This window comes from Notothenia rossii, assembly GCF_949606895.1.
Source record: "Notothenia rossii genome assembly, chromosome: 9".
NCBI lineage: Eukaryota > Metazoa > Chordata > Actinopteri > Perciformes > Nototheniidae > Notothenia > Notothenia rossii.
Genome location: NC_136907.1, coordinates 57984764 through 57999340, shown reverse-complemented (window position 1 = coordinate 57999340; position 14577 = coordinate 57984764). Strand labels below are relative to the sequence as shown.

General features: G+C 39.7%; 1 protein-coding gene across 2 annotated transcripts in view; it reads right to left on the bottom strand.

The window, feature by feature from the left end:
* pappa2 (pappalysin 2) overlaps positions 1-14577 on the bottom strand; it is a 71268-nt gene that overhangs the window by 29082 nt on the left and 27609 nt on the right. For both annotated transcript variants that reach the window (XM_079648513.1, XM_079648512.1), the window contains exons 12-20: positions 14357-14485; positions 14160-14245; positions 7400-7596; positions 5145-5258; positions 2506-2641; positions 2232-2406; positions 1586-1651; positions 1402-1498; positions 715-892 (exon numbers count right to left, since the gene is read on the bottom strand). In XM_079648513.1, coding sequence (XP_079504639.1) covers positions 715-892; positions 1402-1498; positions 1586-1651; positions 2232-2406; positions 2506-2641; positions 5145-5258; positions 7400-7596; positions 14160-14245; positions 14357-14485 — 1178 coding nt within the window. The remainder of the gene's footprint in view (positions 1-714; positions 893-1401; positions 1499-1585; positions 1652-2231; positions 2407-2505; positions 2642-5144; positions 5259-7399; positions 7597-14159; positions 14246-14356; positions 14486-14577) is intronic.

The window sequence follows — 14577 nt, the reverse complement described above, 5'->3', positions numbered from 1 at the left end:
AGAAACTCAAAATGAGGTTGATAAAAGGAGGTTTCTCAGATAATTATTGTATTTTAGTTTGCCTTATTGGGAAAAGCAGACAATGAGAACTAATAGTATTGTAAATGTAGGCAATATGATTTTTGAAATTACGAAAAATAAATAATTATTTGCATGGTTAAGCCTGACACCGATGCTATGAGGTATGACCATGTCGTTTTGTTCCTGATTTACTGGTTTTAACAAAGAAAATAGCATTGTTTCATTTTGGATACATTCCAAAAATACACGACTAATTTGTTCTCTTAATAAACAATCACAAATCACACACTGCTCTTGTGCCTTTATCGCTGTTAGCTAGCAATGTTATCGTTAGCGCTAGCAAATCGACTTTTATTCCAAACTAGTCAATGGTTTATTAAATTGTGTGAAAAGAAACACATGTTTTACTTTTGTTTGAATAGCTTAGAGCTACTTTCATCCGAGCACCTGCAATCATGTCTGGTGCCACATCTGTTAAGTATCCAAGATGGCGATCATTGAGTGCGTGAAGTGTCCTCACTCAACTTTTTGACTGTTATGAGTGCACCCTCCAGTTAATGCATTTAGCAATACTTTGCACTCAAAATAGCAAATGTAAGTACGGAAGTATGCAAATTGAGACACAGCATATGTTTTAGATGAGACTTGACTAGAGTTAATAGAGAGAATAGAGTAGAATAGACAATGACTTACCTTGCAGTATAGCTGGTGATCCACAGGTGAAGGAGCATTGTTTTCCAAAGGTGGTTCCCCAGGGGCAGCTGAATATAGCGTGGTAGACATGAGACTGATCGGGCAGGGCGCAGTCTACAGGCTGACAGCTGACCACACGATCCCAGGAACCATGGAAACACTCCAGATGAGCATCTCTCTGAAATAAAGACAGGGGAACATCACATAATGACAAAAATGAAAACATGTTTTGTTCATAATAACAATGAGTTTGTTCAAGTTAACTGTTAAAAAAAAATATGACAAAAAAAAAACTGATAAACATGTTAAAAGTGAAATTGCGTTCACAGTCTAATTAGGTAGATTCCATTGCCAATATTTAAGCATTTGCCTCAACCGTTTGTATTATTCAGAAGGGATTTGGTTCATTTTAACCCTATGACATATTGGTTAGGGTATACAATGGCCTATACAATTCCTAGACTTCTCTCTGAATAATTTTGACACGTGAGCTTTTCCTTTGAAATGCGGTGTCATCTGCATACACTCTATTTGGTTTTATATAATGTATTATTCACTTAGCATGTTTTTTTTTAATCAAAAGAAGATGTTACTATCTCTGGCATAATACATATGTGTTTACCTATGTATAAATTTGGATGACCTCACATAGAAACAGTTCAACAGATAATACAATATTCAGTGTACCTGGTGGGATACGGTTCCCCTGCTGTTTTGGACACTGATGCTGAAACCATGACGACATTGAACTGAGCAGTGAGAGGACTCCCCTCCTCCTGTACACCTACAGAGAAACACTGATATATAGATAGTCCTTTTGTTTGCTGTGTCAGCTCTCTCATTGTTCAGTGTTTCATTGCAAAGGGCCTACCTGACAGTGGCGTGCTCTAAATGGGGAGGCCTGCAGCTGTCCAACTGACACGGTTGCCGCAAACAGCTATATCAGGAGATGGAGGACAGGTGGAGATGGAGGGAGAAGGGAGAAGGATGAGAGGCAGGGAGAAACAGAGCAACTAGGAGGCCTAAACTGATCACTAGTTTTATATAAGAAGTATTTCAAGATTTGGGGAGGCTGTCATTTTGGTAATCAACCTGTTATGTTATCATCAAATATCATACCAATGCCTTGCACAAAAATGCCAAGATCACACATTTTTCTTTTGTACGTGTTAACACATTTTTAAAGTTGGGTTGGTTAGAACCCCAGACTAAATTGCCGAATAAATTACTGAATACCTCTCTTTGTATATCATCATAGATGGTAAGATGGCCAAGGCGATTCGTACTGTTTTCGGTTTAACAGTCTGTTCTTCTACTACTGTTGGTGGATAACAGTCATGTGTAAAGGGTAGCCTAGTGTTTTATTTGTCAGACTTTTCTAGAGCTTGCTTCAAACTTGCTTGGCAATTGAATGAAAACAGAGCTACTGACATGCTGTGTATGTGTGCGCATGTGTGTGAAAGCATGTGTGTGTGATAAGTAGGTAGTTGTGGGAGAGCCCACCCTCAGATGCGCACCCGGTCAGGGCGAAGGTGCTAAAGTGGCAGGAGGTCCTCAGGGCCACGCCTCCCACTGCCACAAAGGGGGAGGAGAAGAGGAGGATAACAGACGCCGTGATGAAGAAGGGTCGAGAAAGGTCATGGGTCACATTCACCACCAACGGGTTCCGATTGCATGAGAGGTCATGCGTGCCTAAGTAGAAGAGTTCAAAGTAGTCCTTTAGCTTCTCACCATGCCAACAGTTTGTTGTGTTGTTAAGTTATTGGTTTTCAAATACAAATAAAAAGGCACCTAGTGAGTGGTTTTTGCCAGTAGTATCAGACAGGAGGATGGTGGCTGTCCTCCGGCATTGCTCCCCAGACCATGACCCATCTGAAGCCAGGTACACCATCACAGAGGCTGCCACTCCAGGGTGGAGAAATCCCACCTGGATCAATGACGAAAATTACAATATTTATATAAGGAAAAAAAGATTTATTCATACATGAATATGGGTTTTCTGCAAATGAAATACTTTACATGATACATCAATAAACAGTTATACAGTAGACCATGGTAGTCAGGAAAGGGTAGATTATTGACCCAATGCGCTTTCCAATTGTTAGGGTTAGGGTTGGCAAACTAAGGGTTCTGTTCCTTGTCACTGAACAAGAAACTCCTCGAGGTTGCCCAGTGGCCTGAACAGTCTAGGGAGGAACTTGGATTATTGTGTTAAGCTCTTGTAAAGCTCCATGTGGCAGATAAGACATTTGACTGGTAACACACTCACCGAGTCATGTTCAGTCGGCCACCTCTGGTCTGAAAAGTTGAAGCCAATGTGAAATTGCCTTGAAGTTACATTCTGGCCAGAAGGACGCTTTCAAAATCTGTAGAACTCTATGAAAAAAATGTACCTACTTCGAACTTGATTTATTAACTTGTGTGTCATCAACATTTTTTTCCAACACCCTTAACACTTCCAAAGTTAGTTTTCAGTGTATGAAAGTTAGTTTTAGACTTTTGGTGGTCTAAAATGGTTGTGTTCAGCATTTGGTCGTTTCTGCTCTGCTTTTTTGAATCACTACACGTTCAAAGGCACTAAGATGGCAATGGCCAAAAACCAGTGGTTGACGTAACGGTGACTAGGTTCATTTCTTATAAACAGTCTATTATCATGGTAGAAACTTGTCAGTCTGCAGTCCTCCAAAAGAGATTGCAAGGACATGAACTGAGCATAACAAGAACTGGGCATTAAAAAGGAGGAAAACAGGGTATTGCACAAAAGCAAACAAGCCACAACGAGTACTAAGAGGTCTGTCTGGGAGACCACTAAGTCACCACAGGAAGAGCAAAGGTTGGGTGCTGTTACAGTACATGTCCTAATCAATGCATGTGCATGTTGCTGCATGGCAGGAACCGTATAGTACGGTAATTGCGTTCTGACTAAAAATCAATGTAACTGCTTTGATTCCAAATGAACCTTAACCTGTGTTCTAATGATGGATATTCAACTTTTCAGAGCCACCTGCTCACAGACTGTGTCTCTCATACTGAAAAGATGGATTTTGGAGTATCACTTTTAGTTTAGTAAATTAGTAAGGGCTTCCTAAGTGCAACTCTTTTATAGTACGGATGCCTTAAAGAGAGTTTGCAGAGATGGATATGATAGCTGACGATGGCTGAGGAACGCTTTTCAAAGAGAGCAAGACTGTAATTCAAATGAGGGTGCCTTTCAGAGACGGAAAGAAAAACTTTAAGGACAGGCGGTTATCATGAAGGCCCTTCAGACAGTGAAAGGGTCTTTAGAGAGAAAGTGGCCTTCCAGAGATGTTACAGAGGTGTGCCTGATTGGAGGTGTCCATAGAGAAAGCAAGGGACAGAAAGATGAGTCACTCAACAAAGTAGTGGAAATGGTGATAGATAAAAATAAATGAATATATGCAAAGGAAGGAAGAAGCAGGCTCATGATAGTAAAGGAACCTTCATCCAGAGCACGGCAGACATGTTTATGAGGCTATCACTCAAATCAACAGCTATCATGTGCTTAGTCTGGACCTGAAGAGTGGATTTTGGGAACTGTGGCTGTGGAAAGTCTGACTTACAAAACATAAATATAAGAACGATACACAGGTCTGGAATGGAAAGCCGGGTCCAAATACAATGCAGTACACAAACCTGCATGTCTATGTGAAGCGCTGTTGGCTAGTGAATGTTGGGGCTGCAAAGAACAGCAGGACTTTAGGCAAGCATATCAACTAAACAGCAGCCGCAGCTTCTGTAATCCTCTCACAATTTCATGTATCAACAATTCATAACATTACTTTATGATGTGTCATTTTTGAAAATGTTTTAAACAATTAGGAGTATCATAGGTAATTAACTTTTTGGTTGCTTTGCATTCTCTGGGGCCAAAATAAACGACAATATAAATGATGTTTTCATAATGATCTTGTAGTGATTACAAAATTGTTATTGTTCATTGCGATGCCAGTGCTATAATAACTTTTAGAACTTTAAGGGAATTTAATTATGAATGATGAGTTAATTATATAACACTTGATCTTGTATTGTTAGTTAACTGGTAATGGTCATTTTTGAAGGATTTGAGGGATTAGTATCCAATGGGTAAAAATAGCACAAAATGCACGCTACAAGAATAAGTAGAGGGTAAGTCATGATTCATTAATCATCTACAGATCATTAGTACCCTTGATTTATAGTTGTCTTGGGAAATGAGTAATTCAAGTTAAAAAAAATCCATTGTATGAATCATGCAATTGTGAGAAAGTTAGGAATGTGTGCAGGTTAAAGTCAGCAGACTGTGTGAGGCCTTTCAACCCAATTTTAAAAATACTGGAAAGTGCTGGAAGCTTAAAGAGTAGCCACCCACAGTCACTTAGCGGAGGGGGGGAAATATACAGTATGTATATAGTGCGCACACACACATGTACCTTTAGCCAAAATGGATGTTCCAGGTCATTGTTTGTGTCGGACTGAGCTACACAGGGGAACCAGGCGTCCGTGGGCATTCTCTCACTCACCTCCAGGTGTTGGTACCTGCAAAGCTATATTCAGAACAAAGAAAATTGAATATTATTAACATTAATTTAACTAATCTTGTTTTACTTTTCAAAGTTATCCTGACCTTACCTTTTAATGTGTACATTTAAAATCCTTGTTGAAAATCCCATTTGTTGAATTGGCACATGGTTTAATTTGTGTCTTTGCCACATATTCCACATTATGGAGGAACAAAAATGTAACTTTGATATTATCTGACTGACTGATTCAATACATTTGATTTGATTATTTTGTGTGTTGAGAAAAGCCCACATTCTGTGTGGCATTTGACATCCAGGCAAGGCACGTTTATTTATAGAACCTTTCCAAAAAGGGCAATTCAAAGTGCTTTACAAAAATGAAAAACATTAAGACCATTAAGAAATAGTGCAGCGGAAACACATTATAAAATCACATTTAAAAACAGTCATTAAAAAGCAAAGATAATAAAATAAACATCATACATGAATAACACAGGTATTAAATACATGAATAAAAGTTACAGTGCAGTGTGAGATATGAAAAGCTCAAATAAAAGCAGCAACAAAAAGAAAAGTCTTCAGCCTGGATTTAAAAATAGTACGATTTGCAGCGGACCTGCAGGTATCTGGTAGTTTGTTCCAGATATTTGGAGCATAATAACTGAACGCTGCTTTTGAATATTTAGTTCTGACTGGGGACAGAAAGCAGACCCATCCCAGGAGACCTGAGAGTTCTGGGAGGTTCATAATTTTGCAGGATATCAGAAATTCAGGACAGAGTCCATGACTACACCTAGATTTCTGGCTTTTTCTGTTGTTTTGAACATTGCAGACTGAAGCTCAGAGCTGACTTTTAGTCATTCCTCCTTGGATCCAAAAACAATTACATCAGTTTTATCTTTGTTTAATTGAAAACAATTCTGAGACTTCCAGTCATTTATTTGTTCAATGCATTTACTCAGTGTTTGAATTGGAGCATAGTCTCCTGGTGAAATGGTAAATGTGTGTGTCATCTGCATAGCTATGGTAACTTATTTTGTTGTTTTTCATTATCTGAGCCAGTGGTAGCATGTAGATGTTAAAGAGGAATGGCCCCAAGATAGAGCCTTGAGGAACCCCACATGTCATATTTGTAAACTCAGATGTGTAGTTGTGCCTGTCATTTAAGTAGGATTCAAACCAATATAGAACTGTTGCCGAAATTCCCACCCAGTTTTCCAGTCGGTCTAGTAATATGTTGTAATATATCAGGCTGATTCATGCTGAAAGATCCCAGGAGATCTGCCAGTTCTGAGATGCTTGGACCAGTGTGTCTGACACCAACAATCCTCCCATGATAAAACAGGCTTGCATCATGTTATTTGCCCAAAGGAGCCGACTAACAGTTACTCTGAAGTTTCCATGCTTAAACTTAATTTGTTTGTTTGTAAATCCTTCCTTTTCAGTCTTTTTTCCCTTACCAATTGCTGCTCGGATTCCATCACTTAAACAGAAATAGTTCAATATTAACCAATGCATTGAGTCATTACTGGCTTGCATTTCAATTACGTCATGTAAGTCAGTGTGACCTGAAGAGTTGTGTTACTTTGTTTTCTCTTGAGTGTTAAAACGTGATTCTTATTGATTGATCAGGCCAGATCCATAATCTTGCCAAACAAGGCAAAGTACAGTTTATTGAGGTCTCAAGTAAAATGGCTGTTTGTATAACAACTAGCTAGAAGAAATACTGATATTAAAGCATAGTCTTGTTCAGTAGAAGCAATGAAGAAATGATACTCCTGTTTTTTTACTTTAACACACCTTTACTTAATCTTTATTCTGCACAACTAAAAACTTGTTGAAAATGTGTTCTGGTCTGATAAGCAGTTTTCTTAGCACGTAATAAACTTGAGGAATTGTTTAATTGTCTTGTAAGAAACTGGCTGTGTGAATAGAAAATAAGTGAAATATAGGGGAGGGAACCAATAATCTGTCTTCTATGATGACTTAGCTGGGGCTGGACTAAGGCCAAAATGTCAAGCCGACAGTACTACCCAGACTAAAATAGGAAAGAGACAAATGCGTCTTTAATTGTTCAGGAATGCAGCCAGCTGTTAATAATGTTGCCGATTTCCAAATCCGCCATCCGGTAGTCTTTTATGTGCCCTGTGGTTGATACGTCATACCTTGGTAAGCGATGGCTCTCCGGTGGCAGCATTGGCTGAACAGTGGTCGGGGTCCTGGTGAGAAGCAGTGGCGGTGGATGCCCATTGGTCGGTGTAGCCCAAAGGTGTGAAGTAACCACAGTCCTGAACGCTGGAGCCCCTCTCAAACTCCTCGCACACACCGTCACCGTCAAAAACATAACACTGACTTGGCTCACCTTGGAAGAGGGATAGGAGAATGAGCCAGGAGCATTTATGAAAGGATATAAAGCCTGTTTTTTATCTGGCAGGGTATACAATCACCCCCCCCCCACCCCCGTGAAAATCCGATCCAAGTCTATTTGTCAGTGAACCAAATCTGAGCAAATCTTTTTTGTATTTTCATTGGCCACTTACAATGTTAACCACGTCAACTCAACCACATCTGACTCCTCGTGCTGTCAACAGACTGTAAATTATGAGAAGAAATGAACTTTGACTTCAATTAATTTATGAAAATCATAATAATTCTGTAATGTTAATAGGCAGCAAGAGAACGTATTAAATGACTTGGCCAGTGAGTTTAATCCCAAAAGCCCAACAATGGGCCCATTGGTATCTATAAGTCACCAAGTATCAACAGTGGCGTTACTGTATGTGTTACAAAGAACTGTCAAAGCGATGATCAAAAGTTGTTCCAGGTCTAAAAATACAGACAGGAAGGTATTTCTATTGCTTTTATTTTGTCTACTTATAAATGTATCAACTTATCAGAGCTCAAAAATGTTGTAGCATACAGCAAGGGGAAAATAAAATGTCAATAAATACCTGTCCACAGGGGTGGAAAGTAGCAGTGGAGTAATAACACTTAATCTAATGCAACATGATACACTCTTTTTTTAATGAAATTTCTGTCATTATTGGACGGTTGACAGTAAAGCAGGAAAGAAGTTGACAGAAAACTAGGGCTGCCTCTTCTAAGTCGATTTGTCAGCCGGATGATTGTTAGGGTGTTGATGGATAAATAAGCTCTTTCTGAGATGTTTTTGTATGGCTCAATTCATCTACAGAGAGGATATTAGGATACCAAGTTTATGAGGGTTCCACTGTAATGCATGATTGTTAAAAGGCTATAGCAACAAAGATTATACATTTTAAGGCTGTTCATGGTATTCGTAGATCTGCCAGGTCAGCAAGATGCAGGAGTGCGTTTGTCAATTTGAAAGTCAAAGTTTCAATTCAAATTGTGCCCTTTGACAATCTCCTTACGCTTTGACATACTGGACTTTTGTTAGTTCAAAACAACAGTTTGTTTGCCCTTTTAGGGCTATACAGGGTATACTTTTATATAATCTTTAATAAAGAATATTATGCATGCTTCTTAGTTAACATTAAGCTGTCTTTGGCTCTTTTCTGCTGTAACATTTCCCCTCTGATTCTGATTCTGATACCCCATTACTTTTTCTAACCATGGTTTTGTGTCATGGCAATTATGGAATTCAAGCTTAATAAAGTGTAATCCTGGACGTATTTTAAATCCTTAGAGATAACACATGCTCTGATATTATACTGTAAATATGCTTTGTACGAGAAGAACATTTGGTCTTTGTTCACGGAAGTAAGATAAAGGGTTTTATGACTACAGGAAAGAGAGGGAGGAATAAACAAGTTGTTTGGGGGCCTTTACAACATCCTGTATTGGGGGGCATCTGATCAGTGATTGGATCTATTTTGATCACCTGGCCCAAATGGTGTTATGTGACATGTAAAGGACCTTTGATGTTTTCCTAAGAGAGTCTCCACAGATAGCAGGATGCACTTTTGGCATACTTTCTTTGGCCTGAAATAGTTATCTTGCAGTAATGATCTCATTTGGACTCAACACAATAAATAAAGAGTAAAAACACATGACAATAAAGTCTGATAAAGGTTAATAAAATGTGCTTAGGATGTAATTGATGATTTTTTTATTAAATAAGGCAGTATGGAATAGGCTTTTATACTTCCTGTAAAAAAGTTGCACCTGAGCTATTAGCAATGAATATTCAATATACTGGACTGACATAATGCGCTACAGGCATTCATCACGAGAAGAGTAGGAAGCATTAGCTGAACGACAGCTTGTAATGCGGCAGTTATTCATAAAAAGGGCGGAAAACATCAATACACTTCAGAAGTTTGGCCTCATTAACATCTGGACAGCTGCAGGAGTTCGACAGACTGAGCAGTGTCGGAGGGTCAATGCCGCACAATTGGCTTCAATTAGTAGACGAAAACATGTTTCTGCTAAAAGGCAAATGAGGCAGCCGACACAATTGAATGCTGTATTGTCATCCCGAGTTCTTTTGGAAATGCTGCACTTAGTGATCTCACCAAACACCTCGCCCCTGCTTTGAAAACCACCTGTGAAAATGATGAAGTCTAACTTATTCCAAGTCTGTGTATTTATCAAGCCTCGCAACAGAGAATGACTTGACCATCTCTGACTTAACTATTAACACCATCTGCTTTTCATTTCAGATCTGCATTCTTTAATGATGATGTGCAATTTAACCCTTATTTAATCCAGCAGTTGAAAAAATGAATCGCATAAAACAACTTCTTTACCAATTACAGCCCATGACTTTTCTGTGACATGACGACTATAAAAGAATATGTTGTGGTTACTGCCGAACTACAGTCAGTTCAATAAACACAACAGAGAAAGACGAGGCAGATCAGGAGTTAAATGGGCCTAGCAAATGTGCCAAGGGAACCCAAACTAATATTTTGTCTATGACTAAGAAGTACAACTGATTAATTGGTTTTAAGTGTAGCAATTTGTGAAAATATGTTTTTGCCAAAACATTTTCCCTCTAGTAATGATGTATTTTATTGTTAAACAAGTAATCTAATAGCTTCACTCACGGCATGGCTAGTCGTGGTAAGTGGAGGTCGGTTTACCATGACAAATAAATTGACTGGATGATCGAAACGTGAGCTCTCCTAACACCTAACATTACACCACATATATACAATACATGGCCTTCAAAGGAAGCAAATCTGACCTGTCACATCTTCTTAGCAATATTATGGAATTTTCCTGAAATTGCCAAAAAGTTAGTTATTGTAAAAGTCATACTTATTCGATTTAGCGTCTGAAGACTGAGGCGCGTTTGTGGCGAGCATTCCGTTAGACTGAGGATGAGTTTTGGCTGTGGAGGGACACCACAAGCCACAACAGTGGAGAAGATTTCTCGAGTCAGTAGTCTTTCAATAACAAACAGAGAGTCTTGGAGACACATGGACGTAGACGTGACAATCCTTCGATTTGTATGAGGATATTAGGAAAACTCTGTCCGTGTCAGTGAATGTATAAAAGTGTGTGTAAGCGAGTATACACGGGTAAACAGCTGACTATGAGGCGAAATGGAATCATCAATGAGGTTTTGTTCTGAACGCTTCATGTCTGGCTTTACCACATTGAACTTTGTATTGAATGTCAAGGTCAAGCAACACATGTTAAAGGAGGAAGTCTTTAACCTTCTGCTTACAATGGACTGCACTCCATATCGTATATTGAGGTGTCTGTTGTGGCCTGTCTGCATGCTTCAGACTCGGCGGTGGCGCAGAAACAAAGTTTTGTTGTTCTGTGTTGGAATTACAAATGGTCGGGGCGCTCTCTGTGGCTTCTTTGATTGTCTTTTGCGAAGTTTTGTTGCATGTTTTGGGGAATTTTCACCCCTTTTTTAACCACCTGGCCATGGGTTGAGCGAAGAACGTTTGGTTGTGGTCTTCTATTGTATGAATCCAGTCAAGGTTTATTCCCAGGGTGAGATTTAACGCTTTGTCACAGCCATCCATTACTGATATGGCCCAAAAGGCTTAATGACTGGACTTGCAAGTAACTACAATATAAACCAATACCAGGAAATATTAGACACTCAGAGCAGGTGCTCCAGGAGCCTAGAGACTTTAAAGAGCCAAATGTTGGTGTAGAATGGAGAATTGATGTATGACTTGGTCAAACACAGAACTGTCACATAGAGGGCTACTGTTTTTGTCCTGTAAAAGTTACGTCACATAACAAACATACGTTTTCTGTGACTGTAGTAGACCGCCATAGTTTTAAGTCTACGGCCTAGCCAGTGATGCAAGGGTTCCTGACCCGGCCATCCATATATCACTTGTTGGGAACTCATAAACATTATATATATATATATAATGTTTTATGTTTTTTCCATTGCAGTTACTTTTCAACCCATTGCAAATGTATACCTTTCCCTATCTGTGTGTGGCAGCAATAATTTGGCATTACTACTACTGTAGATTAGGCAGGTTATAACCATTTGGTTACAGATTTGATTGAAAAGCATGAACTACAACAAAAGCCAGGTGAATCTGTTTAACTTAAGGAGCAACTTCCAGGTTAAAGACACCTGTGAATAAATGTGTAGGAAAATGATGAATACACTAGATTTTCAAAAAAATATACAGAAATATACACTACAGTGACATCTGGCGTCGTTTTTGTAAGAAATGTTCACTTCCGCATAAAAAAACCTCGGAACGTGACCTCCCGCGTGTGACGTAACACGGGGGACACAAGGGGGAGAGCGGCCGGTGTAAAGTATTAATGAACATGGATCCCAATGCTAGTTTCGACACAGAAGACACAGAAGAAATTCAACATGAATATTCGAATGCATATGACGGACCACGACCTTATAATTATGAGCCTGCTAGGCGTCCAAGAGACCAGGAGCAGCCAAGGATTAGAAGAAATAACGGCCATCGGAGAGAAGTTGAGCTGTGGTGTGAGGAGAACCAGTGGAGAACTGGGCAGCTATCTTGGTGAGTGACCGGCGTTAGCTACAGAATGTTAGCTAACGTCACATCACAACATTGTGAAGTTAGCTATCATATATCAGGCTATAACTAACGTAGCATTGATAATATAGTAACGTTACTGGAAGGACTGTTGATACTGATCCATGACAGAAACGAATGCGCAAGTATCAGCCGTATCTCGCGTTACCTAATGCAACTCCACACTACGGTGCTGTGTACCGGAGGGGAGACGCGAGATACGGCGGATACTTGACGATCTGGCGGAGAAAGGTTGTGGAGCCTCTGTTGATATGCCGTTGTAAATGGCTTGATGGAAAGCAGGTGTGTAGTCGGGGAGGGTGCACAGCTGATTGCAGCAGGTGAGTGGAGGTTGAGCCGGGAGCCAGGAGTGACAGCCACCACGCACACACAAACAACACAGACAGGGGGAAACAAACAAACACAAAGGAGACGGCTGGAGCAGTACAGCCACCACAGCGTTACCTAATGCAACTCCACACTACGTCTTACGGTGCCGTGTACCGGAGGGGAGAGAGAGAGAGCAGCGAAGGGGGGGGGAGAGAGATGTAATATGGTTTCCTGATAAAGCTGTGGAGAGTGCTGCAGGGAGGTGGATGCACAACGCAGCCAGGAACGAACGCTAGCTCCGGTCCTTTTTACTGTGGACTCGATGTCCTGACAGGCTGGTATTTGTGCAACCTGCACAAACACAATACTGCACCATGATTACAAATGGTGAAATACAATGTAAAACTACCGAAAAATACCAGCTCACTAAAACACAACCGCTCAACTCAACGCAACTACTAACTATACCCGCGGTCAGAGAGCGGAGATGTTTCCCCTTTGTTATGTAATATGACGCGTTTGACGTATGACCTTAAAAAAAAGCCGTTTTTAAGAGCTGAGCTCAAAATTGCTCCTTTCCCTCTGAATTCCTGCCCTTATGTCTCGTAAAACATATCAAATCCTACATTCACTTTTTTAATTGTAATTTTCAAGCAAGTTTAAGCCTATATGTAGAAAAAAAAACCCCTGCAAGATGCTCTTTAATCCTAAACACACATCAAGTTCTCTTGTGTCAGCCACAGTACTCACAGAGCCATAAACACACCTGTTACTTAAGCTTTCTTATCTTAACCATAAATCTTTGGTCTAAGAACAAATCATGCATTCTTGCCTAAACCTTACCAAGTGGACCTGGTTTAAAAAGTAGAACAGTAGCTGTGTCCTAGTTCTAAGCTTTGTTGTTGGGTTTATAGAAAACAACAACTTTTTTTTTTAAAGATGAGGAAAAATGAACCCTATACTATTTGATTCAAGCGATCAGAACTACAAGGTGGCCCCCATTTTCAAAACCTGGTATAACCAATTACACGCCGTTAATAAATATCAAATAAAATGAAAACAATGGCAAAGTCGGAAATAAATGGTCTAATTCAAAATCAATACATAATTTGTGACACAATCACATCAATACACTTTATTCATTCGTGTTCCTAAGCAGGTATTGATTGCTTGAAATCTGATTAAGGCCAGAACTTATTTAATAAAAGGAAACATGCCTGACATGTGTTTTGAAACTGAACGGTTACAGCTGAAAAATGTTTTTCTGGTGTTTCTCTGCCAGCCTAATGTCAAAATGTTTCAGATTTCTAAGCAAGACTTAGCAAAGCAAAATCTTGTTATCCCTCCACTCATCTGTTTCCTCTTATGATGCGGTGATGTTACATTAATGGTTTGTGAAATCAATTCAAGCCAGGAGCTTTTATGTCTGGTAAATAACATTTGATTGGCTTGAATATTTTTGTTATTACTGCTGCATGTACAAATGAAAGATTTCTCACACTAAACGTTTATATGGTGTTCATGTTCCACATTGAAGTGGGTTGGTGTGTTTGATGAAAGACAGATAAAAGTGTTGCTCTTTTGGTTTAAAACTGTATGTGTGTTTGAAAACCCACTCACTCACCATGACAGTTGAAGCCAATCTCCTTGTGGCATTTCTTAGAGCAACCGTCCCCATCCAGAAGATTAGTGTCGTCACAATCTTCTGTCCTACAATGAGAAAATAATCATTAACATCACTATCATTATCAAGACCTTAATTTCACAAGCAGTGTACATTTACAATGTGCAATTGGTCATGTTAACATCAAGTGCACAAACCCCTGGATGAGGCCGTCTCCACAGTAGGATTGCCCGTGGGTGTAGAGGAGAGATGGGGACGGGTCGCTGAGGAGACCTTCTGCTTCCACTTGGATTGTGTAGTGGTACCTGACTCCCTGCCTTACAGAGCTAGAGAGGAGAGGAGAGGAGGAAGACAGAAGAATATTAGAGAGGAGAAGAGACGGGAGAGGAGAAAAGAGGATGAATTGATGAGAAGATAA